At 52.5% G+C, this 27,671-nt stretch overlaps 6 protein-coding genes across 6 annotated transcripts, besides 1 other annotated feature; 4 read left to right on the forward strand and 2 right to left on the reverse strand.

The window, feature by feature from the left end:
- Window positions 1-418: 418 nt before the first annotated feature.
- CTRU02_211922 (uncharacterized protein) lies at window positions 419-4,879 on the forward strand (the record flags this gene model as incomplete). The annotated part of the gene is made up of 1 exon (XM_036725573.1): window positions 419-4,879. The coding sequence occupies one exon, from the start codon at window positions 419-421 to the stop codon at window positions 4,877-4,879; it is 4,461 nt and encodes a 1,486-aa protein (XP_036582779.1).
- A 3,602-nt stretch (window positions 4,880-8,481) lies between these two features.
- Window positions 8,482-9,348, forward strand: CTRU02_211923 (tRNA (adenine-N(1)-)-methyltransferase; the record flags this gene model as incomplete). The annotated part of the gene is made up of 1 exon (XM_036725575.1): window positions 8,482-9,348. One exon carries the CDS (start codon window positions 8,482-8,484, stop codon window positions 9,346-9,348), a length of 867 nt encoding a protein of 288 aa, XP_036582780.1.
- A 337-nt stretch (window positions 9,349-9,685) lies between these two features.
- Window positions 9,686-9,778: a sequence feature (Protein overlapping with rRNA (CTRU02_211924, KAL0932961.1) was converted to a misc_feature.).
- Window positions 9,779-10,130: 352 nt separating this feature from the next.
- CTRU02_211925 (uncharacterized protein) lies at window positions 10,131-10,610 on the forward strand (the record flags this gene model as incomplete). Its single annotated transcript, XM_036725576.1, has 2 exons — window positions 10,131-10,307; window positions 10,362-10,610. 2 exons carry the CDS (start codon window positions 10,131-10,133, stop codon window positions 10,608-10,610), a joined length of 426 nt encoding a protein of 141 aa, XP_036582781.1.
- Window positions 10,611-13,476: 2,866 nt separating this feature from the next.
- CTRU02_211926 (importin beta-2) lies at window positions 13,477-16,408 on the forward strand (the record flags this gene model as incomplete). The annotated part of the gene is made up of 3 exons (XM_036725577.1): window positions 13,477-13,578; window positions 13,632-16,253; window positions 16,307-16,408. 3 exons carry the CDS (start codon window positions 13,477-13,479, stop codon window positions 16,406-16,408), a joined length of 2,826 nt encoding a protein of 941 aa, XP_036582782.1.
- Window positions 16,409-18,096: 1,688 nt separating this feature from the next.
- Window positions 18,097-18,709, reverse strand: CTRU02_211927 (Sterol uptake control protein 2-like protein 9; the record flags this gene model as incomplete). The annotated part of the gene is made up of 3 exons (XM_070205740.1): window positions 18,097-18,364; window positions 18,386-18,467; window positions 18,526-18,709. 3 exons carry the CDS (start codon window positions 18,707-18,709, stop codon window positions 18,097-18,099), a joined length of 534 nt encoding a protein of 177 aa, XP_070060553.1.
- A 93-nt stretch (window positions 18,710-18,802) lies between these two features.
- CTRU02_211928 (C6 transcription factor) lies at window positions 18,803-20,504 on the reverse strand (the record flags this gene model as incomplete). The annotated part of the gene is made up of 4 exons (XM_070205741.1): window positions 18,803-19,810; window positions 19,873-19,909; window positions 19,969-20,196; window positions 20,248-20,504. 4 exons carry the CDS (start codon window positions 20,502-20,504, stop codon window positions 18,803-18,805), a joined length of 1,530 nt encoding a protein of 509 aa, XP_070060554.1.
- Between the last annotated feature and the right edge of the window lie 7,167 nt (window positions 20,505-27,671).

The following is a 27,671-nucleotide window of genomic DNA, read 5'->3' on the forward strand; positions in this document are numbered from 1 at the left end:
TCCCCTGAAGAGAGTTTTTTTAGTTTTCTCCTCTGCTCTGCCTCTTTGGCCTACCTCTTCATATATCGCTGTCTCCCTGCCCTTGCTTGTGCTCGGCATCACATCCTAGCCCCCCCCCAAGGTGCCAATTTGGGACTCCCATACACCTTTTTCACGATTGAATGTTAGTCAGCTTTACTGAAGAGGGATTTATTTTTCTGCCTCCTGTGATCTATTGTCTGATCCGTCACGCCCGGCTCAGTCAGCACCTAATTGTTTACGCGAGTTAGCTACTGTTAGGTTGTTCATACCACCACTTCTGAACGCTTTCCGCTAACTTTTGGAAAGGTCTTCGCCTATCTCCCCTGAATCGAACATGGGATATTGAGTATAGTTGTGTTATGGTGGAAAGGCTCGGAACAATCAAATTTAGGACACCATGGCAACCCTTCCCATGGGTTCAGGCCTACCGAGTCGCCCAGATGAATCGATAAGAGCAAGAAGAGCCCATGTGCGTGCTAGAGAAGACGAGGGAAGAAGAGTACGCAGGGAAGGAGAAAACATCCGCATTGCAATCCGGCAACCCCCCCAACAGATGCAGACTAAACCGACAAGGGAATCTCATATCTCCGCAGGACGTCCGTCTATCCCGGTGCCCTCCAGCCGACCTCCATTAACCCACCAGACACAATCATGGAGCTCAAACAGCACAATATCAGAGAGACCCAGTTACACCCCAACCATGACGGGTTCGTCGTCGTCTTCCGGACGGCCACACGCAGGTGCCGGCAAGCCAACCCGTAACGTGCTGCGTAGAAAGCAGTCGTCAGTTGCTCCAAAAACGCCCAGCCTGAGCCACGACTCTCAATCTGATTCCACTCGTACCAGCTCGTCTTCGTCTGCTCCTCGATCTCGTTCTTCGTTAGACCCGGCCGCTGTAATGCAACTCGACCGTGGCATCACTGAAAGTCCAACAGAGATTCGCATTGCTCACGTCGTGGACTTGCCAAAGACCCAAGCACAGCCCATCACCATCTACCCCGAACTAGATCGATACAGGGAGATCACTGGCTGGCCATCCAAATCGCCAGAAGGCTCCGGTTTCGACTTCCTCCATAGACTTGCCACGCACGACCTCCCACCTCCGACGCCCGTTTTCTCTGGAACGAGCAGCCAGCTCAGCACGTTCAGTGGAAGCCCTTCCACGAGGTTCTCTGAATCTCCCGGCCCGGGTCCATACAGTCGAGACACCACTCCTACGTCTCTTTCGTCGCAGTCACCAGGTTTGGTGGCACCAATGCGAATCCCTGCACCCAGGGCGAGGCAACTGAGCCCGGCTGTAACACGGCCACCGGTGACTCGGAGAAGAGCTGGAAGCACAAATGAGATGGACGCGTTTAGCGCCGACCCTCAGGGTCTTGCCGCGGTCCGGGAGTCTCTTACCTCGTCATCGTCAAACTCTACCGTGAGGGAAGTCGAACGGAACGGATCCAAGAGGAAGAAGAGATTGTCGCCGTTGCCTCCAAGTCCCCCGCCGCGCAAATCGTCACAGAAGTTCAAGAAAGACCGCGAAAATGAGGACTCGTCTCCCAAAGCTATCAGAGAGCCGGCCATGCCAGTCATGGCACCCCAGTCACCGGTGCTGTCTACAGTGCATCTAATGCCAAGCGTATCACCTCGTCAAACTCCGCCGACTCGGCCTAGCAGAGAGAACACCCCGGATTTACAGTCGCAGCTGTTTGGGCCGTTGCCCATCATTCACAGCAATCTCTCGTCCACATCTTTGTCTAATGATAGACGCGGGCCTGAACCACAACCGCTTTCTAGATCTGTTACTCCTCTGTCGTACCCCGATAAACCACAACAATCACGTTTGCCTGTGGGGAGAGAAGGTATCACTGCGCCTCGGCCTGCTACTTCGGACACCAAGAAGAAGAATGAAGGCCGTCCGGCTCGGACTCCAAGCCCCAACACATCTACGTTTAGCCGCTTTCCTTTCTTTGGTCGTCGTTCCAAGACTGCTCCTGAAGTTCCTCAGGCAGACAAGAAGGAAAAGTCAACTCGCAAAGGCCCGGCCGCTGGCACCGGGCACGAAGGCTATGGACGTCTTGGAGCAATTAGGAGGCGCAGCGGCAGCTCGACAACCAATTTGGCCCGTACGAGCCTAGGACCTGGCTCTTCACAAGACAGTTTAGGTGGCAATCAGCCGATTGACACGTTCCTTTTAGAGCGAATGAACCCAGTCATCATATCCGGCGGCGGGGTCATCGAGAACCGAAACAACAGCGTTGACCTGCCTAGATCAGAAAGCAATCAGAGCCTGGGTTACACCTCGGAGGCTTCAACGACTTCCAGTGTTGGCAGATTTGGACTGGCTCCGTCGGCTATCCCTCGGGGCCCTCACCCTTCTCTTAGTCATCGCCGGCCTTCCGACAGCAGCGACTCCGAGGCTGTTACGATGAAGTCCACCTTAGCCTTTCGCAGGTCTGTCCAGCGGCTACGAACATCCCCTGATCAGAGCCCTCTAAAGTTACCTGATCCGATCAACACAAGCGGTGTTACGGCATCCTCAATTGACAGTCATGACACAACTATTCTCTCGGACGACTCGCAGTTCGAGAAGCATAGAGAGGTGATCCGCGGTCGCATTGCGGCTGCTACTTCCATGTCTTCAAAGAAACTAACTAAGCGAGCCCGCTCCCCCAGAAAATGGAATCTCTTTAGCCGATCCCAGAGTCAACCTAACAAGAAGAAGGATGTCGAGGCAGTCCCTGTTGCTGCTACCGTCAAGCCTGTACAACACAAGCCGGCTGCATTTTACACGATGATGGATGGCTCCGAACAGGAAGACTCGGGGCCACCAAATGTTGAGGAGATACTGCGTGAAGCAGAGGTCTTTGATCTTCCCTCGCCTCCGCTTATCAAAGAGAGACGGTCCTCTACCATAAGCCAAGACCAAAGAAGAGAGTCTCTATCTAGGCTTACACAACCAACCAAGTCGTCACAAGCAAGGAGAAACTCGGCTTCTGCCAGAACAACTTCAATCCCAGCCATTCGGTCCATGAAGACGCAAGCATCACAGTCAAACGCAGCAAAGTCAGCCGAGCCACGTCCAAGCCGCCTGCCGCAAGTTGGTCGAATACCGCGGGTAGTTAACTCTCGGCCCGAACATACTTCGTCGAGGAGCTTCTCCCGCCCGTTTAACAGGATCAGCTTGAGTCTCCAGCCGCAAGCTGCGAGCTTCAACCCTGATTTCGTCGCCTCGGGTCCGAGTCCCCCAGAGCTTTCGACACCGGAGTTATCACGCGGGGAATCGACTGCAACAAGCGGCGAGACCAATTCGGATCCACGTTCCTCTCTTGTGGCAGCCAAGACGCCTGAGATGATTCAGATCGGTCATGAGTTCCTGACCTTCTCCCCTCGGAAAAATTCCGAGTGCACAACTAGTACATCTTCCAGCGGTGGGATGTACACTCTTGCAGATGCATTGGCCTTTATACCCGACCCAGACGCCCCTCTTGTTGAGGATGAGATCTGGGACGAGTACAACGATCTCATCGGAGAAGTGCCACCATCAGCTACATCCTCCAAGGGTATTCCATTTCATCTTGAAGGTCATGATGGGAGACTTTCTAAAAGATCTCTCATTCCCCTGGAATCTCCTACCATTGTGCCCTCGAAAGCCCTTGAGAAGAATGCCGAGGAAGCAGGCGGCACCTCATCGAGCGTTTACAGCGCAGATATGACGGAGCGTCTCAAAGCCGCCTTCGCACTGAAGCCAGAGGAAAACTCTGTAACGCTTGTCCCTGTTGCCGAAGTCCCCGCCAGTGCAATCGACCGTGAGAGCACAGAGCTAGCACGCAAGGCTACTATTGCATCACAAAGAAGTAGTAACTCATCCCGCAGATCATGGATATCCGACTGCAGCTGCAAATCATCCGAAGACGAATCTCCCCTCTCCCAGGTTAACCTCCGTGTCGGTTCGATGACGGTCAGCAAATGGCTTTCCTTCGGCCACGTTCTCTTCAGCCCTGCTCGCGACCAGCTCGTTCCCGTTGTTGGTTCCCTGAAGCGCCACTCCATTCTCGTCGTAGACGGCCTCGGTAACGATGACTGGTCATTCTACGCCGCAGAGACCTACCCTGCCGCCACATTCTTCAACCTTTCTCCGCGCGCACCGCTACCCGACGAACATAAGAATTCCTCAAGCTTCCCTTTGAGTCCGCCGAACCACCATCAGATCCAGTACCTGTCCCACATGGACAAGTTCCCTTTCGGGCCCGAAAGCTTCACCACAGTCGTCTTCCGTTTTCCCGCCGCTGCCCCTGAGGCCCACTACCGCAATGTTGTCTCTGAAGCCCGCCGTGTCCTGAAACCAGGCGGGTACCTTGAGCTTTCCATCCTCGATGTCGACCTCAACAACATGGGCAATCGAGGCCGCCGCACCATCCGTCGCCTCAAAGAGAGAATTCACGAGCGGAACTCGGAGACTAGCATCGGTTCATCCTCGGACCTCATCCTCCGCCTCCTTGGGAGGAAGGGTTTCTCTGATGTCAAGACGTGCCGTGTCGGCGTTCCAGTTGCGAGCGTCGTTTCCCGATCCGAGAGCGGTTCGAAGAACCCGCCGGTCTCTCGCCGGAAACCGAAAGAGGTCCGCAGCCTGGCAGAGATGATGAATGAAGACGGCGACTCTGCAGACGAGAATATCACAAAGATGGTCGCCAAGGTCGGAAGATGGTGGTACAGCCGCTGCTACGAAAGCGCCGCCGGCAATGGCCCTAGCCGGAGCATCTGGGCCGACCGAGCTCTGCTTGCGGAGTGCGAGGAGCTACGGACCAGCTTCAAACTCATGGTCTGCTACGCAAGAGTGCCCGAGCGGGCCCGTACCGCGAGTATCTGAGCCTGCTTCTTTATTTTTTCCCTCCATTCAACGTTGTGTATACAACCCTCCTCCCGTATACTATAAACACCCTGGTTTCATTTCCCATAAACGGCATTACTATCAGGTTTCGGAACAAAGAGGAAAGAACCCGCATAAAAGATTCAAGAGGGCGCAAGCCCACTGACGGTTAAATGTCCGTCTCACCATCATATACACCCCCCTACACCAAGCAAACCAGCCGGTAAACACAGGACGGCGTTTGTGTGGCCCCCGCCCGACCCCTTAACTGGGCACTCGGGCGCCTACCCAATATACTATATCTTTTCACTAATATCACAACAAACTACTGTCAACAGCTGTAGCTCATAGTATTTGGGTCGCGGAAACCCATGGTCCTGTATTTGCCGGCTGGCTGTGCCAAGGCGAACATCTCTTTGTTTTTTTCTTTTTATCCTCTGAACGACAGAAGCAAAATTGCAACACGACCTTTAATGTTTTATTTCTACCTTATCTGCGATAGGATTCTATTTATTTGGGAAATGAAGGGAAAGCAGAGCTGGACTGGACTTTGCCGGACGTATTTGGGCTGGAATATTGGTCGGAATCTAATGTGATGGCTGGGCCATTGCGCTTCTTCTTTTTCTTCGCTGTTTCTCACTGCCCTGTGAGGGGCCAGCTTGGTTTTGGGACGTTTATTGTCATGAAGACAAACGAACGAAAGCGCGGTGGCTTAAGGGGCCGTGATGGGTCGGAAAATGAGAACACGACACGATGATGAAAATGCGTTGGATGTCTGGACTGTCCTTTAGCGTTTTGCATGGCATGAGATACCCCCCCAATCTTTGGTAGCGAAATGATCGATATCTTTCTCGGCAATGTTTTGTTCTTACTGGTGAAGCTCGTGCTATGGAAACAGTCTGTTCTGCCTAGTGATTATATCTCGGTTGCAAGAGTATCTCTCTAACCTCCACTAAAACAAACCTCTCAAGTTAACATATAAACGATGGTTTACACCCTCCATTTTTACAGCCCACTTCCAACCCACTTAGGCCCGTCGAGATCATACCGAAAGGAAGCGAGGGGAGCTTCCGGATTAAGCATTTCATCACTGCGGTTGCTTTGAACCTTGCTTCCTTTTGGAAAGGCTACAACAACCTTTCTAGCTGTCTGTTCATAACTGCTGCAGCACAGGGGGGGGGGGTAGCCTCGACAACAACACCTCCAAGCCGTTCCCGGCCCAAAGGTCGGGGTTTCTGCAGTAGGCTTTGGCGGTGGCATGCTCACCATTCCGTTCCGTTATAGGTTGACGTTCTCGCCACGAGGTTCATCCACACGAGATCTCCACGTTGCTGGGCGGCGTATAGCTTGATCATGCATCTCGCTTTCTTTCCAGTCAACGTCTCCACATGAAATGGCTGTATTTTTGGCAAATTCGGTCATTGAAAGGGGGGGGGGTGGGTGGTGGCTGCTTTTGACCTGTCGGTAGAGGATGTGCGAAGACGCTCACAGATGGGCTGGCTGATCCAGTACCTCCCCTTTCGGTTTTCCTGATGTAGAATCCGGTCGGTATCGACCCAGTCCGTGAGAGCAAAAAGAGTGACCGTGTCGGGGGGACATCTACTACGAATACTCCCGGTTTGCGAGTTACGGAAGGTAGCTGTTCCAGCTCTGTGTTGCGAGATCTTAGGTTCCGCTCTCGGACTGCGTTGGCTTGGTCGAAGAGTATGGTGCATATCGAGTGAAGCCATCTCTCGTCGTGGTCTTTCATTTCTTTGTGACGTTAAGATAGGATTGGTTCACCCTGATATTTTTCTGGATTAACTGGCGGCTGTATAGTATGGAATTGATGACGGGATGATAGTGGTAGCTTGCCGCATGGAAATCGAGATTGGCATGGCGGTAGAGGAGTTGAATTTCCTCGGCTCGTTTGAGGGTTCGCTTGCGAATTATCTTTTTGGTTCTCGTTGTAGGAGATAATCATTTCAACTCATTTTCTGGTCTCGGTGGCGGCTACCACGAGTTTGATGTCGTGGTCACACTTAAGAATCGACGGTGACGGGTGCGATGCTGTGGACATTTCGCTTGGTGATGTGAACGGGTCGAGATAGTTTTCTTTCTTCTTCTTTTTCTAGACGTTTGACTACGTTTAACGTGGTTCCAAAGGGTGTTGGAAATTGTGCCGCGCCGCCTTTCTCAGTGAGATTATCAGCCACTGTCAAGTTTGGCGTTGTTGGAGCTACCATCATTTGTGGTCAGGCCTGCTCCAGTCCTGACAAACCTGCCTAGCCCGTCCAGTGAGACCGAGCTAACCATCATAAATAAGAAAGAAATTGCTCAACGATGGTGAACATAGCAGATGATGGTAGATGAAGACGATAAAAGTCGCAGAATCCATGCTATATTTTGACTGACGACGGACACAGCGGTTCACATCATGATATCCTTACCTATTCTTCTGCAGTCACAGCGAACAGAGAAACTGGAGCGCCCCATCTAACGCAACCAATATTCAAACCACTCCGACTTACAACCTAGCTAGAATTGCCCAAAGCAGACATACCAAATCTTATTGTACAGGTTCCATGCAGCTAACAAAGCAGGGGGCAGGAGGGCGTGGCATTTATGACGCCCAAGCTGGCCTGATTAGTAGAGAAATAATGGAAAAGCATAGAATGTTTTCAACAGTCGACTGATACGAACCAGCGGGTCCTTGGGGGCTCTCTGAATAGCGTTTTCTAGTGAAGATAATAGAGACTACGTTGGACAGAGCTGGCTCCGGAGGCTGAACCCACAGGAAGGGGGCCACAGAGGTTGCAGTCTGGATAGTCAGACCGAATAAGTAAAGTAAACTGATAAGAGAAAATAGGATCTATCAGGACTTGAAATCTATATTGGACAGGTTGTGCGATTGATTCGGAGCGAGCATTTCGGGTGATGTGATATTCTCGCTTATCACGATAGATAATGCGTCTATCAGTGTTATCGTTCTACAAAGAACATGTCCGCTTAGAGCCGACTGTGACAATCCTGCATGTCCTTCTTGAAAACGAAAGAAACCCAGAGGACAATTCCACTATGCCACCTAGACTTGGGCCATTGGGTCTTTCGAGACATGTCAGGCGACCGCTCTGCCGGTTTAGTAGCTCCAGCCGGGTCATCAGAGGTTCGTCCCAAGCGACTAAACATCAAAACTAGCTAACTCTGCCCAGAACATGATGTGATTCTACTACGCCAACGAGGTCCAAGGGAAGCCAAGTTCCACCTCTCGCCCCCGCTGCGAAAAGACACACCGATCAAGCTTAACTACGGCGCAAAAGTCAATGGGTCCGACATTATAGGCAAAACTTTCTCTGATTCGATCACGGACAATGGCGGTCGTAATGTGCGGCTGCAGGAGGTTTCGCTGGCGCAATACGTCGCAAACTCGCCTCGAGTAGCAACGCCGGTATGAGGGAACCAACGCGTTGATACAAGACAAGAGACTGAAGGATGCAGGGTAGATCTATCCCCAGGACGCCAACTTGATCGTTTCGTTTCTCGACATCAACCTCCCCAGCCCTGGCGAGGATCCCGACTTCGATGCTGGTCCGCCGGTCGAGATTTTCGAGGCCGGCACGGGAATGGGCGCGTTGACGCTTCACCTCGCGAGGGCAATCCACGGCGCGAACCCTCCCGTGCCGCCACAACTCCGTGAAGCCCTGTGCACGGCGCAGTACGAGAAATATACTCTCCCACGGAAGGTAGTGACGGAAGACGATGCGCTCGATTACGCACACGGACCGCATGCGCTCGAGTTGTCGGAGCCAGAACTGGCGTCGCTGCACGAGAAGCACATGTCCAGCCGTCGTGCGATTCTCCATACGCTTGACGTCAACCCGACTTCAAGCCGCGTGGCCCACGGCCTCGTGCGCCACTTCCGTCGTGCCCAGTATCTTCTGGACGTCGACTTTCACGTCAGCACCATCCGGTCATATCTCTCTTCCCGCCTTGCGCAAAATGGAGGCGAACCCTTCCTCTCACACGTGATTCTGGATCTGCCTGCATCGCAGGATCATGCCGATACCGCTGTCCAGGCTCTGCAGCTTGGGGGCAAAATGGTCGTTTTCTACCCCTCAATCACGCAGATTCTCGACTTCGTGGTTTGGGTTAAGGAGACTAACCAGCCTCTCGCACTGGATCGGGTCGTAGAACTGCAAACATCGACGTCTAACGGCGACGTTGGGTTCCGCGACGGCCTTGGTGGGCGACATTGGGATGTCAAAGTGGTTGATATCCGCAAGGCGACAAACTCTGGGGAGAAAGGCGTTGTATGTCGGCCCAAGGTCGGCACGTTGGTTGTTGGAGGTGGCTTCCTGGCCGTCTTCAGCAAAATGCCTCGCGCAGTCTCTGCTCCTAGTGCGATGGCAGATGAGGTTGAGCAGCCAGAGTCAAAGTCCGAGACGGAGTCTCAAATTCATATCGAAGAGGAGGTGTTAAAGTCACAGTGAATATCTCCTAAAGTGAAGGAGCAGGCAAGTCTGCACAGCAAGGCAGCTACCCGGTCCACAACGGTCGGTGGCCCTTGGCTACTGCAGAATGGTATATGACAGATGTATAGTATTGTATATTTACAAAGCCTAGAAGGAATCGTATATGGAGACATCATAGTGAAGGTTTAACATCAAAAAGGGCCGGAAGAAAAAGGCATACACCACATGAAAAAGAAATTATACTAGAACAAAAGGTTACGATAAGAGTTTTTTTTTAAAAAAAAAAACATACAACACCAGGTATTCGCTGGTCGTCACCGACCCAACTACTAATCCGGCCCTCACTGTCTTATCTATGGGAGAGCGGACGGGATCCCGAGTTTTCCAGTGGGTATGGTCGTATGTGCTAACAATTGACAATCGTAAAACTTATATAGTCTGTTTATAATGACACACATGTTTCTAGGAATATTTCGACCGTCCATAGCCACCCCAAACAGATCAATCATGGGTATACATATGACACCATATTTGGATTTGGATCTTATTAAACGATCAGAAGAAAGATTGACTACTTATTTCGAACCCTGATAGACTGAATACTCCTTGATATGTCTTTTGCTTTGGCTATGACGGTAAACAGTTTAAAGACAGTGCAAAACGCAAGCTGGACACGGCTCTGTCCAGTCACATTCACCCATGCGTTTACATTACTGACCTCACTTGATCCCTCTGCATACGACTGCAAACCTAACTCGTCCGAGATCGAAAGGGAGAAAAAAAAAGAGAAGAAATAAAAAATGGCATCTAGCAGCATCAGTCAGCTTTCTATTCCCCTTCCTCACTCTCTGGACACCCGCATCCACATCCATCTCAACATCAAGGCCAAAACCGTTACCCTGTTCCTCACCTCAACAACGCAAGACGAACCTTCATCAACGGCGGCACTAGGTTCTTTCGTCTATGCCTTGCCTAACGTACGTTTGCTTTCTCACAAAGGACCTATTCGAGAAATTGCTAATAATCACTAGAGGCTTGAGCCCGCCCAACCGCTTTCAACAGCCATCTACTCGGTGGAGTCAACGCTCGAGTTCACCACGCGGATGGCCAAACTACTAGCAAAGCGGGCCGACATGCCAGTCTATGTCGGCTGCTCAATGAACCTTGGAGGCACGGCCATGGCCCTTTCGGTCGAGGAGGAGATGGAGGCGTTCCGTGCAGTCGTGGAAGTCGTCATGGCGAGGCTCAAGGGCGCTCAGCCCGCGGTCAACGGGGTCTGATGAGTGAGCCTTGGCCGGGTACGTATACCGTGGGGGAAGGAGGGTTCAGGGCAAATGCCACCCTTTCTTCACATAGCATTTGGGCCTTCGGGCCTTCGATGCAGATCACCGTCTGCCATTACCTTCGAGAAGGCAACCCTAAAGTAGAAGAGCCGTTGCTGGCACCTCCCCAAAGCGGCTGGTGATGGTCTCACAGGGACTAGGGGACGGCATGTGGTGTTCTGGCCCTGATGAGGTTGTCTGGTGGATTGATGATAGGACAGGCAAGACATGTGGCTTTGTGCTGTTCGTCAGGTGCGATATGTGGTATTATATGCATGGCATCAAGTATATTGTATGCATGTACGAGGCGAACGGGAGCTAGGCGGCTGTCAACTGGGCAACCGACTAATCTAATTGCTGGAACGCCATCAAAATCCTGGATACGAATGCGGGCAAGACATGACAGGTGTTACAGTGTTTGATGGTTTACTAGTACGAGCTTAATCGCAAGCGCTCTGTCGAATTGGGACTGACGGTTTGTCTCTTGTCCTGTCTCGTTTCTGATGGCACTACGTCTCGTGCTCACATTATGACGACTTCTGGAAAGTGTTTGCCAGTGAATGTAAGTGAACCCAAGAGAAGACCAGATCAAGCAACTGCGCGGTCATCCGTTGTTAGATATGGCCACATGGCCGTACTTGGTCCTGTTTCGTGGCATAGGTTCGGCTCATGTTTGCGGAAAACCCGCTCTGACTAGTCACAGGATCTGCACGTAATACCTTAAAACCTAGGAACTTTTTGACACAGCCGCCGCACTCCTCTTGCGGTCGGCGCCGAAGACCTTGTGATGACTCGGGGAAATGTGAAAGTATGAATCTTGCCCATTTACTCTCTTCTTGGATCCAGAATCATCCCCCCGGCAAATGTGCCGATTGACGAAGGGGGACGAGCCCCTAGCAGCGTCACGTCAATGGAACCCGTTGGTTTGATCCCCGCCCCTTGAAGTTTTGCACTCAAAAAAACTCCTGGGGTGGTTTATAATCTAATGATGAAGACGGAAAGAGACATGTTGACAACACTCTGATGGCGATCCTTGTCGCTGTGGGTAGGTGTAGCTTTGCTGTTACTTACGTGCACCCTGGTTGAGTTCCACAGCATTTTGGCAATGGCGATAGGTACAGCGAGAGTTGAAACTTAGTAGGGGAGATGGGCTGGCGCTTTTTTCTTTCTTCTTTCTTATCTTACATTTTGAATAGTTCTTTTGCATTTTGGTTCAATGTCGAGATTCTGATCACTGCTCTGTTCCGACCATACTTGGTACCAAAGGTAGATACATAATGGAGCGACGATTAGTTAGGATTCGGGAAGGGGAATCTGGAAACCTTCTGCCGGATTCTAACCTGCGATTTGGCAAGAGCAAGCGGGTCCCACCTTGTCTGAGATAGAAGTGAACCCTGGAGGGGTCAGCATGCCTTTCTGCCTTTATCGATACGACAGCCCCACCACTACCAACCTGCCCTGGTCAACTGAGCTGGTGCTGGCGAAGAACGAAGCAGAGCGAGGGGTAACAGGAAAGGCACGGACCATGTCTTCAGGACGATGAGCTTGGGGCAGGTGCTGCCAGGTAGGCAGACTCAAGTTTATGATGGTGGGCAGAGTTTGTGCAGTGCTGCAGCGCTAGCAAAAGTGGAAGGACTAGCGGACTGGCGGACTGACACACACTGCGGGAAAGAAGAGGCACGGGGACTAGGAGAAAGACGAAGGATGAGTGGGAAGTGTGGGACTTGGAAGCACCTGCAAAACTTCGTCCACACATTTGTGCGAGCAGGTGCCTCCCCCCCTCCAATGCCCCTTTCCGAGCTTGTCAGGTTTGCCCCTTCGCGGCTTGTGCAAATCTCACCGGGCTGCTCCTTCTCCCGCTTCTGTTTTTTGCTCCTTCATTCCTCATAGACCCCGGCCTAAAACCCCAACCCCAGCTGGGCACCCACTACATCCATCCCACCTGCACCCTGAGCACTTCAACGCCGAATTTATACACGAGAGACGAGACAAGAAAGAGACTACGGGCAAATCTTTTTGATTAGGGCGGGGGGAGGCAAGGTCACAATTTGCCATACACTAACACACAGCACAACCACATTACAGACTTTGTCTACCACACAACATGGATATCATAGAGACCCTCCTGGGAAAATGCAGACGAAATATGAAGGCGGAAGAATAGGGGAAGCAAAAAAAAAAGGCACGGCTAATATTAGCATTTTGTTTCCACAGACCTGCACCGTCATTTGGGGGTGGTTGAGAACAGACGTGGAGTGGTAAAAAAAAAAAAAAATAGAGACAAAGACATAGAAATAGACGAAGAGGCAAGAGGTAGACATGCTTGAAAATCGTGAGGCGAGGTACCTTGAGGACATGTCCTCAACGAGGTACACCAGTACTACTCTCCCACACAGATCAGATCACTAAGTACAGCGGGTCACTAGTGCTGCAACACTGGCCTGTCTGTACCTTTCGACCACGAACTCGCCCAATGGCACTGCCTACCACTGCAGCCCGCTGCAGTAACTACTGCCCACCCTACAGGGCCTTTCCTTACCCGCTACTCCGCCGCACCATAGTTATCGCGAAAAAAAAGCTGACAGGGTGACCCCACCATTCGCCAGCCTGTTGCCAATGTCAACGCCCACTGCCCTCGCTCAGTGTGTGCCGCCGTGCTGTGTCTGTGTCTTTGGCGAGCAACTTCAACGACTGCCCCTCTCTGCGATTCTGCCGTGCTCTTTCACAACTCCCGACACCGCACCATCGCATCGCCGGATCTTCCTCCGATTGCGTTTCCTTTACCAAGACCTTTGACTTTTCCCATCCCCGATCGGCGCCAGTCATGGCCTGGCAGCCGGCCCCAGAGTCCTTGAGCCAGCTGGCCGCTTGCCTCAAAGACTCGCTGAGCGGCTTCGACAAGAATGCGCAGAAGCAGGCAGATTTGGTGAGCGTCCAATTACTCTGTCTCCCAGGAACCAGCTAACAAGAGATGCCCAGATGCTCACCCAAGCAAAGGCGTCTCCCGACATCAACAACTATCTCGCCTATCTCTTTTCCAGCCCCGAACCCCCCGCTGGCATACAATGCTCCGCCCAAGACTATCACCTCGTACGGTCCGCCGCCGCCATCATGCTCAAGAACAATGTGCGCACCGATTACAAGCAGATCCCCGAGAGCAGCCTGGCCCTCATCAAGATGGCTGTCCCTATGGGTATTCAGGATAAGAACTCGCAGATTCGCAACTTTGCCGGTAATATTGCGACCGAGATCATCAGGAGGGGCGGGCTCTTGAGCTGGCCCGAGTTGCTCCCCCAGCTCCTCAGCCTCATCTCCAACGAGAACGGTCAGGTTTCCAACGAGGCTCAGGAGGGTGCCATGTCTGCCATGGCCAAAATCTGCGAGGACAACGTCAAGGTACTCGAGCGTGAGCATAACGGCCAGCGACCCCTCAACTTCCTGCTTCCCAAATTTATCGAGGCCACCAAGAGCGAGCTGCCCAAGGTCCGCGCCCATGCTCTGACGGCCATCAATGTTTTCACCCCACGAAAGTCCCAGGCCATGCTCAACAACATTGACAACCTACTGTCTCACCTCTTCATACTGGCTGGCGACCAAAACCCCGACGTGCGCCGCCAGGTCTGTCACGCCTTTGTCCAGCTTGTCGAGACCCGCCCGGACAAGCTGCAGCCGCACATCGCCGGCCTGGTCGACTATATTATCACCCAGCAAAAGAGCGACGACGAGGACCTGGCCTGCGAGGCTGCCGAGTTTTGGCTGGCCGTGGGCGAGCACGACGATCTCTGGCGCGCCCTGACTCCCTACCTCGACAAGATTATCCCTGTTCTGTTAGAATGCATGGTGTACAGCGGCGAGGATATTGCCCTTCTCGGTGGTGCTTCCGATGATGAGGATGAAGAGGACCGCGAGCAGGACATCAAGCCCACGTTCGCCAAGAAGTCGGCGTCTCGAGCCGTCAACGGAGGCGAGTCTTCTGCAGACCATGCCCAGAACGGCAACGCCTATGAGAAGCTCTCGAGTATGGACGACGACCTGGAGGAGGGCGAGGTCGACGAGCTTGATGATGGCGATGAGAACCCCGACGAGCGATGGACTATGAGGAAGTGCTCTGCCGCCGCTCTCGACGTCTTTGCGCGGGACTTTTCTGACCCTGTCTTCACTGCCATTCTGCCCTACCTCACAAGCAACCTCAAGCACGAGGAGTGGCAATACAGGGAAGCTGCCGTGCTTGCACTCGGTGCCGTCGCTGAGGGTACTATCAATGCCGTTACCCCTCACCTTCCGGAGCTTGTCCCCTACCTCCTTTCCCTCCTCGAGGACAATGAGCCTATTGTCAGGCAAATCACCTGCTGGACGCTCGGCCGTTATTCGCAGTGGGCCGCCAACCTCCAGGACCCCAGTCAGAAGGCCACATACTTTGAACCCCTCATGGACGGCATCTTGCGCAAGATGCTCGACAAGAACAAGAAGGTTCAGGAAGCTGCGGCCTCTGCATTTGCCAACCTTGAAGAGAAGTCCGGCAAGGTCCTCGAGCCGTACTGCATTCCTATTCTGCAGCAGTTTGTTCAATGTTTCGCACGATACAAGGACAGAAACATGTACATTTTGTACGACTGCGTGCAGACTCTGGCGGAAAACATCGGCCCCGTGATTGCCCAGCCCGATGCGATGAACCTGCTGATGCCAGCCCTTATTGACCGTTACCAAAAAGTCAGCGACGATTCACGCGAGCTCTTTCCTCTGCTGGAGTGTCTTTCGTACGTCGCCATGGCGCTGGGGTCTGCCTTTACACCGTACGCGCAGCCCATCTTTACGAGATGCGTTAACATTATCCACGTCAACCTCGAGCAGAGCTTGCAGGCCACTAACAACCCCTCTCTCGACTCTCCCGACAAGGATTTCCTTGTCACGAGTCTGGACCTCCTGAGCGCCATCATTCAGTCTCTTGATGAGCAGAAGAAGCAGGAGCTGGTGCGTGGCTCTGAGGGATCATTTTTTGAGCTCCTCAGCTTCTGCCTGGAAGACCCCCAAGATGATGTCCGGCAATCAGCGTACGCTCTTCTGGGTGACTGTGCGAGATACGTCTTCCCCCAGCTTGAGAAGCACCTTGCCTCAATATTCCCCATCCTGTTGAAGCAGCTGGATCTTGACAACATCCTCGACGAGGAGATTGACAGCGGCTTCAGCGTAGTTAACAATGCCTGCTGGTCCGCTGGCGAGATTGTCATGACCAACAGCAAGGCCATCTCTCCGTTCGTGCCCGAGCTTCTGCAGCGTTTTGTAGAAATCATTTCCAACCCTGGCGTCCAGGCGGCGGTTGTGGAAAATGCGGCCATTGCTCTCGGCAGACTCGGTCTCCACAACTACGAAATCATGGGCCCATTGTTGCCGACGTTTGCCGAGGACTTCCTCTCCGCCATGGAGCACGTCGAGTTCCTCGAGGAGAAGGCCACGGCATTCAAGGGCTTCACCATGGTCGTCGGCCAGAACCCGCAGGCCATGGAAAAGGCCCTGCCCCAGTTCTTTGTCGCCATTGCGCGGTACAAGGACATCAATCTGAAGAACCCGATCAAGAACGAGCTGCATGAGCATTTCCAGAAGGTTGGTGCTATCCCGTACCTATCGTTATACCGCCAGAAGCTAACATGAAACAGGCCATCAACATTTACCGGCAACTGATTCCCCAGTTCAACGACTTTGTGAACCAGATGCAACCTCAGGACCAGCAGGCGCTGCGTCAATACTACTCCACATGACGGAACATCTAAGAAACGAGAACCAGAAGGGGGCCCTTTATGAGCGAGCTTTCATGATATCACTTGGGGAGGAAAATACCATATGGGCGTCTTTTTTACGAACGAGTAACGATGACGCGTTTTGAGTGAGGTTGAACATATCAAGGGAGCAAAAAATCGGCTTGTAATTGGGCAGCAAGAACACAGCACAACGAAAGAAAGAATCTGATGGAGTTGTCGACGTGAATCATGCTGAGTCTGGCTTTTACTTTTTGAAGTGATTGGAGGACGGGATGAAAGGACGCCTCTTCTTTTCTTATTTTTTATCTTTTATTTTCGAAGCATTCCCGGCGAAGCCAGCATCATGCGTGGGGGGGTTGACGGGAGTTAGCGAAGCCGAGCGGCCTATGGGGCTTGGGTTTATCTCAGGAGGAATTAGCAGCAAGTTTGAGACGCTCACCAGGAGTTGAATGCAGCGGGGGGAAAAAATGATGACTGTGAACACACGCACACACTGCCGGCAGGGCGCCATGATGCAAACTGGACTTTGTCGTAGATAGGTAGATAGGGTAGATAGCTTAGCATAGGGTACGCCGCCCCACGGGGCTGGAATGAATGGAGTTAGGCTGCACGATGAATCTATCCGTCGTTGATGTGATGGCGTAGACAATGAAGAAGATACAGACACACATACATACATACACTTACGCACACACATATATATATATGTGTACATGTATCAACATATACATCGACAAAGATTCAGACTCAACCCGACGGGCCAAGTAAGCAGGTTTCTCCGGCTGGATCGGCCATGATCAAAGACAAAAAAGGAAAAAAAGCAAAAACAAAACACACCCACCTACATCTCACCCCCAACACGTCTGGCAAAAGCAAGTAAAAAAAAAAGGGGTCCAGTCGAGTGTTAACACACCCTTTTTTTTTTGGGGGGGGGGGGGGTGGCTGGCATATGTCCTCTCTCAACGTGGTAATCCAGACTTGGCATTAGCTTGGCGTAGGTGATACCACGGTGGAAAAAAGAGAACAAAAAAAAGAAATGATGACTTGGTGGCCGAGATCTCGTCTGGGGTATGATATCGTAGACTGTTGTGTATAAGACGAGGAAGAGTCAAAATGAAGCGAACGAAAAAGGGAGAAGGAGAAAAAGCAACGGAGGCTCGACATGCTAATTATCTTTCACGAACAAGTCACTAAGAAGAAGGAAGAAGAAGCAAGTATTGCGAACTCGTCAACTTGGTGTTATTTTCCATCCACACTTGCCCTTTGCAGGGCGCGGCTACGTACTCATTACAATCCTGCTCATCCACATAGTTGATCCTCCGCTTCCAAATCATTAAAGCCAAACACTTTCAACGCGAAACGATCCTGCGAGGCAAGCCTGCCTCATACAACAAAAATTTACTTAAACAAAAAATCATTTCAATAACGCCGCCCAATGCTATTGTGATAGGTGACCACTGGTCCCTTTGTTTGGTTCCCATAAAACGCCGAGGTGGTTTGTGTCTTTTGCGTCGAACACTGAAACAGTCGCTATGCAGTTTGGATTGTGGCCAATGTAATCCATAAGGAGTGTATGTCTTTCTCTTCCCTTCCCATTTCTATAACCCGAATGCTTTTTGGTGGATCGTAACGTCATAATAAGGAGTGTGATGCAGTGGGTATCATCCGGTGCCGGTGGTAAGGAACGTCTAAATTTTGTGATGTGTGTAGGGGGTATCTTCGAGAATCGGGAAGGAATGTATGTCGTAGATTAGTGCGGTGGTGTATCGTATATAGTTGGAATCTCGTGGCATACGGAGTCGAGGCTCGCTCGGGACTTCGTATCGGCCGGTGTCTGTCTTTAAAGGAGCGTGGTGTACATTGGCGTCTGTGTCGATGCAGAAGCAAGTATTAAAAGGGAATGTTTCAAAATCAGGGGTCCCAAGCGATAGTGTCGAAAAAAAACTAGAAAAAAAGATGGAATAAAGTCGAAATGGCAGGCAGGGGACGGAGCTAGGGCTCTCGCCCCTTGCCCTTCTCGGTCTTGAAGTGGACAGTCGTCGTCGACGGCACCCATTGATTGCGAGGAGGAAACGGCGCGCTCACGGACCGCGGTGACTCGGTGACGGAGGACGACGGTGTGTGCCGGTGTCGTGATAGAGGCAGACTGGGAGCCACGGGAGACTCGGGGAGCGGAAGCATGCCGAACTGCTCAGGGTTGAGGAATGGGGACGGGGGCACGGCGTGCAAAGACGAAGCTGCCAGGAGGTGCTGGTGCTGGTGCTGGTCCTCGGGCGGCGGGTATGTCGGTGTGGTTGGCATCCTGAGCGGCGGTCAATCCGGAGTTCATTCATGCGACATATTGTTGAGCCGTTGTGGTTATCGAGGGTGCCATGGAGAGAGGGCAGTGCCTTTTTAGATCCACACGGACTGGATGGGAGAGACGAACCCGACGCCTAGGTTGTTATGGACCGCGGGCATTCCGCTGATGTCGTAGTTTTCGTACGAGCCATAATCCTCAGTATCGCTATATACGACGGAACCCTCAAAGGTTGAGGATGCTGGGCTATAGCCACCGTAATTGGGGCTCGGAATGTTTAGGTACTGCGAGTTGACGTAGGGCGAGGATAGCACAAGTGGCGACAAGTTGTTGGGCGGCGCCGATTCTGCGTTGAGCATCTGAAGTGACTCGGTGCTGTAGCTGAAAGCCGGGTTTTGCCCATATGGCAGGTACGAGTCGCTAACAGGCGGCAACGGCACGGGCTCGCTCATGTAGAAGTTGGGAGGGTTGAACTGCGGGAACGAGGGTGTCCGCGCAGGCTGCGTCCAACCCATACGGTGACGAAACTCGTTAACCGTGTCAATGGGGTACTCCATGAGCGTGAGCGGGGTCTGCAGGTCGCCATCGAGGCTGCCAGAGATGTTGATGGACAGCAGACGGCGGGCTATCTCCTCAACAGGGCCAATAGACAAACTACCAAAGTAGGCGGCACCAATGTCGGGGAACAGACGCTCCGTCACCAGAGCTACGGTGTAGTAGTGAGCGATGATGACGAGGGCGCTGGGAGACCCGCCCGTCTGCTTGAGATACATGACAGGCAGCCAGAAAAGCCAAGTACGCAGGGGACGCAGCCGCTCGAATTGTTGGGAGACGGAAAGCCCCGTATTGACCTTGCGAGCACCCTTGAGGAAACTGATCAACTGCTGGATCGACTTGGTGTCCTCTTTGTTGTGCTTGAGGTGGGCCTCAACCTTTTGCAGTTGCTGCAGTGTCTTGGTGAAGGCGTCGATGTCCTCCTTGCGCGGCTGGCTCGGCTTGTGATCCGGGCTAGGGGAAGCGGGTGCCGTGGGGAAGGTGCAGCTCTCTGCGATGAAGTCGCCAAATTGGGACTCGTGCTTCCAGGGGTCCATGGCCTCGATAACCTAGATGGAGGGTTAGAATGTTTGCTTAAGCTTCGCACCATGTCATGTAGCAGCTGACTTACCGATGAGGTTCCTTGCATGAGCTGGGTCCAGCTTCGCCTGGAAGAAGAGCGTTAGTGACAAACCTCCCTGAGCGGGTGGTTGCAGACATCACCTACCAATCCGTCGCTTGCCATGACAGAACCAGCGAGGCAGCCAAGACGGCATCCGACGTGTCGCGGCTGAAGGTTCCGATAGCCTCCTGCAGGCCCTTGAGGGCGACGCCGCGGTGCTCGTATGCCATGTTGCCGACCAGGGGGCAGTCGGTGAGGAAGGCAATGTGCATGGCAGAGAAGGCCAGGAGGGCGTGCATGACATAATTGTTGGTTGCTCCGATCTTGATGATGCTATTTTTACAAGGTTAGCGCGGGCCAGAATCAGGTTACTTGCGTACTCACGTTGGGATCTGGCGAGTCCAGAGGGTGAAGCCATTGGCGTCAAAGGCGGCCAACTCGTCGCAGATTGAAGCTACGTGGTAGATCAACCTGAGATCCTCGACCGAGAGGTACTGGGGATTCGGCGTGGGATAGATGCCGAGATTGGGAAAGGGGAAGAGGCCAGTACGTTGCCACTGCTCGATTGCCGCCTCGATCTCGGGGGTCCACATGAGATCGGGCTTGTCGGGGGTTGTCGACCTGTCCTCAGGAACGGGCATGTCGTTGTAGGGGCAGCGAATCTTGTGCTTGGTGCAGTTGCGGCTGTTGATATGAGTGAGTAGGTAGTTCATGTACGACTGAGCCAGCCAAGACATACCACTGGGGAAAATTCTCGTCACATCTGATGTGGCGACGCTTGCAAGTATCACAGCCCTTGCGGGACTTGGTGTGACTGCGGCGAGGAGGACCACCACCGGGACCGGCCATTGTGAGCGACTTTTTCTAAACGAAAGAACTAAAAATGGTCCGTCAGGGTTAAATGGTTTATAGCAGTTGAGGGAGGCAACCAACATGAAGATACACGGCCTTGACCGCGTAGAAGCGAATGAAATGAAGTCGCCGGGGAGCTAGGCTGCCCAAGACTGATTTATACCGGGTTTAGTTGAGAAACAAGTCCCCAAGTATGATGCCGGATGTGTAAGCAACTGGCAGGAATGGTCAGATGCTTGGTGAGGCGAGGTCGGAAGTTTGCAAAGGATGCTGTAATGCTTGATAACCGAATCTTGGCGGGTTCCTTTCTCTTTCTGGCCGTTTGGAAGATTTCCTTCTGATTTCCTCACAGAGCAGCTTGATTCGGTGTGTTCCAGTTCCTTGATACTAGTAGCGATCGTAGGTGGGCGACTTGTTGTGCGATTTCCCCAATTTCCTGTCTCTAAAAATCCTCTTTTTGTTTTCCTGTTAAAGCGAGTGTGATTGATCCGAAAGACCGAGGTTTTAGTTGTGAAGCATTTGCTGGTTGTTAGCCGTGGAAGCGATCGGTCTAACTGGTGTATTCCGAATATTGAGGCTGAAGTTGACCAGGGTTGATGGTGTTGCTTCGGGTGATGCGGCAGAGAAGGTCTGCGGTTAGTTGTTGGAGGGTCTTGGTTCCGTTTCTTTTTCTTTCTCTCTTGTATCCGGTGGGAAACGATGAGAAGAGGATGGCTTTTCTTGAGGAGGAGGATGGTTGAGAGTGGCAGAAGGTTTGGAAAAAAAACAAAAGCGCGAAAGCGAATGACAGGAGTCAACGAGGACTTCCTAAAGGTGGAGGGCTAGGAAAAAGCGAATGTGGTTGAGGGCAGCGTGAGCAGCTCAACGAGGCTGATGATGATTGATGTTGGATGTAGGCTGAGAGGGGGGAGATAGGAGAGGCGGCGGTAGATGGGCTGGGGGACCGAATCAGTTAAATAATGCCATGTTCCCAAGAAGAGGCCGCAGCGGGTGTGCAAGGTGCAGGTGAGAGTAAGAGAGGGACAGGGACGTTTGTGAGTGGACTGGGGGGTCTTGACTGGCACAATGCCAATACAGCACAGGCACAGACACAGGCAGGCTTAGGTTCAAGCAGAGGGCGGCACACGGTTTGAGGTGCAGGTGCCACACCAGGTTCGGCCTAATCGGGTAAGACAGAGCCGCCGGGTGGGAAAGACGAGGGGAGGGGAGTAGCCTGGTAGGCGAAAAAAAAAAAAAAAAATAATAGAGGGACAGGGGAGGGGGAGGGTGGCATGTCGGGAGTGAGCGAGCTTAGAAAAGAAAGCAAGAAGCGGCGCGAGAGAGAGAGAGAGTGTGTGTGTGAGAGGGGAATGGCCCAAAAAAAAAAAAAAAAACAGACACAGAGAATTATGCTATAGACTTGCAGCTACCAGCCAGCAGTAGTATGTACCTATGCAGGCAGGGTAGGTGTAGGTTGGGATGGACAGGGTAGATGTGGTATGAATATTGTGTATGCGCTTCTTTCTCTTTCTCACTTTTACTCTCACACTCTCCCTCTATCGTTCTCCAGGGTCAAGGAAGCTTGGTGGATATGGATGGTCACCAGGTATAGGTAGCCTACCATAAGTCCAAAGCATGTGTATTCCCTTGTGTCTGTGCCTCTTTTTTCTTCTTCTTTCTTTTTTACCTGTGCAAAATGTGGGCTGTGGAGAGGGGAGGGGCCGCCCGTGCTGGGATAGTTGCTGGGTATTCATTGTATACACTACATACCTGGTTGTCAACTGGGGCTACTCTCAAGAGACCCCCAAAAGTCGCTCGTCACGCTTTGCAGGGTGACGAGATTTCGAGTGCCGTAGTAGGCAAAATACCTCTTCTAGCCTAGCTGTGTGTGTATGTGTGACAGATTTGAACTGCCAGGACGATGCCAGACAGGGTAGCTCGCGCGGGATATGACACACTGGTCTGGGGCTGGGGTAACACCTGTAGCAAAGAGGCCGATGTAGTCGGTGGGAATTCTCGCCGGCTTTTTTTCTGCTTTTTGCTCTTCTGAGCAGGAGATGGAGGGGGCAGAAATCGTGATGCTGATGGGATGAGACCGGGGCGCCTAGCACTCCACGAAGGGGGGGGAGATTAATGATATGAGCAAGGATTATGAGTATTGTCAGCTGGAAGGGGAGAGACGAGCACACCAGGTAACGTAGGTGCGTAGGTGCATAGGTGTGTGTGAGAGTGAGTGTGTATGTGTGTGTGTGTGTGTGTGTGTGTACACTTTTTAATGCATGGGGAGAGAGAGGATAGGATAAGGGTTGGGGGGATGGGATGGGATGGATAGAAAAAGCAGTACGGGCAACAGGGAGGGAGGCAAAGATACGTACATAGATTAAAGAATGGGCTGGCTAGCTAGGTTCTCTATCTGATGTTTTGTGATGCTTTGAAAAGTCGTTCCGAGACCCGAGAGGGTGACTGACTGACTGACCATGACGATGTCTACTGCTACTGCTTTCTTCTTTGCCAGATGATGTCGGGTCCGATCCGATTCTACTACTAGTACCAACCACTACTTACTGATACTACCTCATGCCGCTGCCAGTCCCAAGCTCATACTAAAAAAAAAAAAAAAAAAAAAAAAAAAAAAAAAAAAAGAGGGAAAGAGATGGTGTCTGCATATCTGGAATAGCGGCACAAACTAAAATGTGTGTACACTGCTGCTCAACAGACACAAATCCAATACCCGTTCATCCGCCCAACCCAACTCTACCCAAAAAGAGGGCAGAATTAAAAATAAACCTGGCCCCTCCTCCCGTGGGTGAGCCGGCTTCTTGGGCCCCAACCATGAACGGCCGCGAGAGAAAAAGGCTAAAGCAGACAGAGACTGAGAGAGGTATAGACCGGGGCCCGGGGGGCCAAGAACCACTTGCCAGCGGAGACAAATCATTGACCGACTCACTCTCAAAAGACTTTGAGAGAAGGTCTGTTAGTGCAAAAAAGCGGGTGATCAATCTGGCTACCTCACCTCACCCTCAAGAGACCTTCTCCCCACATGAGGTTCCACTAGTCCCCAGCCGGCCTGGAAGCATGTAAGAATCACCCCCACTCCCCTCCATTATCTGTCCCATCCAACCCGAGCTCGCCCCTTGATACTTCCTCTCACGCAGTGCTGCGCCCCCCCATCCCAAGCAGCTTTTCGCTCTTCGCGCTGCCCTGTTCCAGAGTTGACCGACGAAAACACACCCCCAACGCCAGCAAAAGTCCTCCACCTCTCGGCGACTTTCTAGCGTGTTTCTCTGCTATGCCCTCCACAGCTAGCCATGCGTGAGGTGGCTGGGTTGCTTGCCTGTGCGTCTCTCGGTACAGGGCACCATTGCCTCTGTTACCTCTCTGCTCCTAGGCAGAGGGATGGATGACTGCTGGTGGTCGGTATCTCCTGGCTGACCTTTCCCGTTGCTTGACTCCTTATGGCATGGCCTTGTCACCTATGCTTCCCCCGCTACCGCCCCATTATCGCATTCACCACGCCGCTGATGCCATGCCATGCCGTGCCGCTCCGTATAGCTTCTATTCTCGATGTCTCGCTTGCCGCTTACCTGGGGCCGTAACTGAATGAGATGCCCCCCCGACTCGGAGAATAAGGGGCAACGTCCCGGTCTTGCCCTGATGTAGCTCGATGCCACGCTGTCGGCAAGCAACTAACCCAACACGATCGAGGCGAAGCAATCACCAACCTGCGAGCATTGTACTTTTGCTTGTCCGTGCCTCTGTCTGTGCCGGTGACTTGTGTAATGCCGAGCCAGTCAGAGTCAAGGATGCCGTTGCCATCCCATCCAATCTTCCTGCCTGTCTGTCTGTCTGCCCTTGCGCCTGCTCATGCAAACATGACCGTGCTCGTTTGGTGCAACTCGTCATTCAGCGGATGACAGAGCATCGTTCGCCATTCAGTCCCAAACAATACAATTGGTCCAACAAGCCTCAGCTTCATGCAGAGTCTGTTGCTGGCAGTCGTGACATCCTTTAGCAAAAAAGGCAATCGACAAGCCTCTCAGACCGGAGTCCGGGCGGCACCATCATCCGCTGCTTTTTTCGTCCGTCCCAACTTGCTAGCCGTCGGTTGCCACCAGCTTTTGAAAATGGCAATATCGAGAGAATGACGACGAGAATTAAGGGGTATTAGACTCCAAATTCCAAAATGACAACTCCATACTGCGCAGTAAGCTTCAACTTTGTGTTCCGCGGGTGTGAAACTCTCCGCGGCCCCTCTCAGATGGACCTCTCTCGTCAAGCTGTGACTAAAGTCATCTCTGCTAGACCTTGTCTAGTCAGACGCCGCTTCTCCTTACCCTGCCTTAGGTAATGGCGTCGACAAAAGACCTGTGGGGCCCTATAGCATGAAAACAGGTGAATGAGCGCTGTGCCAAAATTTCTCCGTACTACGTGTAGAGAGCAACAATCCATACATTTGCACCGGCACTCGTCATTCGTATGCTCGGCCTGCATCCGAAGGCTGAAAAAGGTGGCCAATCTTTATTCCATGTATTCGGTCAGAGCCCGTGGGACTCGGAGGGCTGCGGCAGCGTCATGTGGACACGTTCGTCTCTACCCCCCTTCTGAGGGCATGATTCTACGTCTCCTGGTGTGGTGGCATGCAGCGTCGTCGACAGAACCCCTACAGTCAAATGTTCCATCACCTTTGCAGCGGTTCTGTCCGTATGTGCGGTCACCGCGATTGGCTCGCTCCATTCACAAGTATACCCGATTTTTTGCTCGCTGTAATGCTGTCCGCGCCCTACAGCAGCAACTGAACGGCCATACATACCGCATCCAACAAATAACCTCCCGACATGGATGCTCTCTGCCTTCAGCTCTGTGGTGTGCATTTTGGCGTCATGGTGCACACTACCTTTTTGCTAATCGTTCTGCTGTTCCAAACTGTGTCGACGGATACTGGATCCTTCCGAAGCCGTACACGCAATCGTCTCAATTTTGATGACGACTGCTCCAGTCTCGAACGCATTCTTTTCTGTCCCTCAACTCTCACGTGCTCCTCCTATCCGGCTGGCAGTTTTGTGAGTTCAAGCAATAAAACTTCTCATCATGCCCATAACCTTGAGAGGAAGCTCAACTCTCGGCTGGTGCCCCGCCCCGGTCCCTGTCTGCTGAAGACCAACCTTTCTCCCATCCTTTCCGGATGAGGAAGGACCCTGTTCCCATCTCCTGTCCACTAGAAGAACGAGTGAACGTTATGCGGTCATGGATCATGGGCATCCGTGCGCGCCTCCTTCTCCCCTAGGCCATCCCATCACCCATGCGGCCCTTGCCCCCGTGGCAGACTAGGCCGAAAGAAGGACGGGCGCGGTGCAGCGGCAACGAAAATTGAAAGCGCCCGGCGTGCCAGCAGCCCAGCTAGTGGAGACTGGCCTGAAGGCGAAGCTCCAATCTGTCATTGTGAAAAGCTCTCCAAGGCCGAACCCGCAACACCAGAAACGGCCGGCTACCAACCGCGTTACATCAGGAAGAGGGACCTGACGGTCATTCAATACATGGTTTCAAGCCTACATAGTACGCTCATGGGTCGTGACGTCCGAGCTTTCGAACCACAGCACTTGCACAAGTTCCCTCCTAGATCCTGGCTATTTGTCTTTGCAGGGAACACACTGAGCACCGCGACTCTTGTGAAGATCCACCACCCACGATATGGATCTGCTGCTACCGCTGCCAAAACAAACCATCCAGAGAGCTTGTGGTTTGTGCTTTACTGAATCTATGACACAGCATGCAACCATTTGCCGTGCGACAGTTGGGGGCATGTCATCTGTCTTTGTTTATTTCTCCGAGTCGCGTGTCATCCTGGCAAAGTCCGTAGTGGTAACCAAACCGTGTGAACTGCGCCATTGCTCTTGAGGCTGAGAGCAAGTCTCCACCAACGTTCAGATGAGTTCCAATTGATTACCGAGGCAGCCGAGAGGTGACCTTTGGAGGCCGTCCGGTCAGATCTTGGGTCAAGGTTTGAAGCTACTGTTGTTGTGTCATAGCAATTGCCTCGAAAAACTTCTCAGAAAGGAGACCTGGAAAAGAAGAGAGGAGAAAAAAAAAATCGCCATGTGCTCCGCTCCTTCGAGCTTCACTTCGGTGGATCATTAGCTCAGCTTCTTCTCGCAGTCAAAGACGCGGGTGTATCCGTATCGCACGGCGAGTCAGGTCATGGCAGGTTTGTGGAGAAAGCTGCTGTGGTAATTCCAAGACAAAAAACGTTAAACTCGATCCCCAGCAAAACAAAATATGTTGCTTTCGCCCTTCGTCTCAAGTAAAGCGAAACTTCTTGGGGTATCTCTGTCTCTCTCTCGAAGCCTCGTTGCATTTCATCCGAAGGCGTTTGGCCGGCCCCCGTTCAACACGCCGCCCTCCCCTGGGGTCCAGCGACGGGCCTCCGCTTCCCAGGGTCTCTTGGCTTCGGTGTTGTTTTGAGCACGCCTCCCAGCATTCTGCAAGGGGTTGGAAGATCGGAGTTGCAGGGCTCTTTTCTGATTGTGGTTGGCTGAAACAACAGTTTCTCGTGTCCATTTTTGGCCTCACTTGCCAGGGTATCATACCCATGTACTGCTTTTTGCAGCCTTGAAGCAGCTAACGCGAGCGGGAGCCCGTCACACACCCAGCTTGCCCAAATCGTCAACGAAATTGGCATCTTAGATGACCATCACAAACCACGAGGCCGCTGGTACAACAGGGTTAGCGCGGCGAGGTTAACGAATCAACCATCTCCGGCTGGTCTAATGCTCGAGTGGTGGCTGTACTGGCATACAGCGCGCGTACTATGTAAAGGGCCACCTATATTTGGTCCCGTACAGGGCTTCTTCTTTGTGCCTGACCGCCCCCATGTGGCTACTGCTAACCCTGTCAGTTTGCCAGGGGTGTCCATTCATGACAACAAGCATGACAATTGGCCCACCAAGCATTTGACGTGGATGACTAGTGACTAGTTGGCC

This window comes from Colletotrichum truncatum, assembly GCF_014235925.2.
Source record: "Colletotrichum truncatum strain CMES1059 chromosome Unknown Contig_0008, whole genome shotgun sequence".
Lineage (NCBI taxonomy): Eukaryota > Fungi > Ascomycota > Sordariomycetes > Glomerellales > Glomerellaceae > Colletotrichum > Colletotrichum truncatum.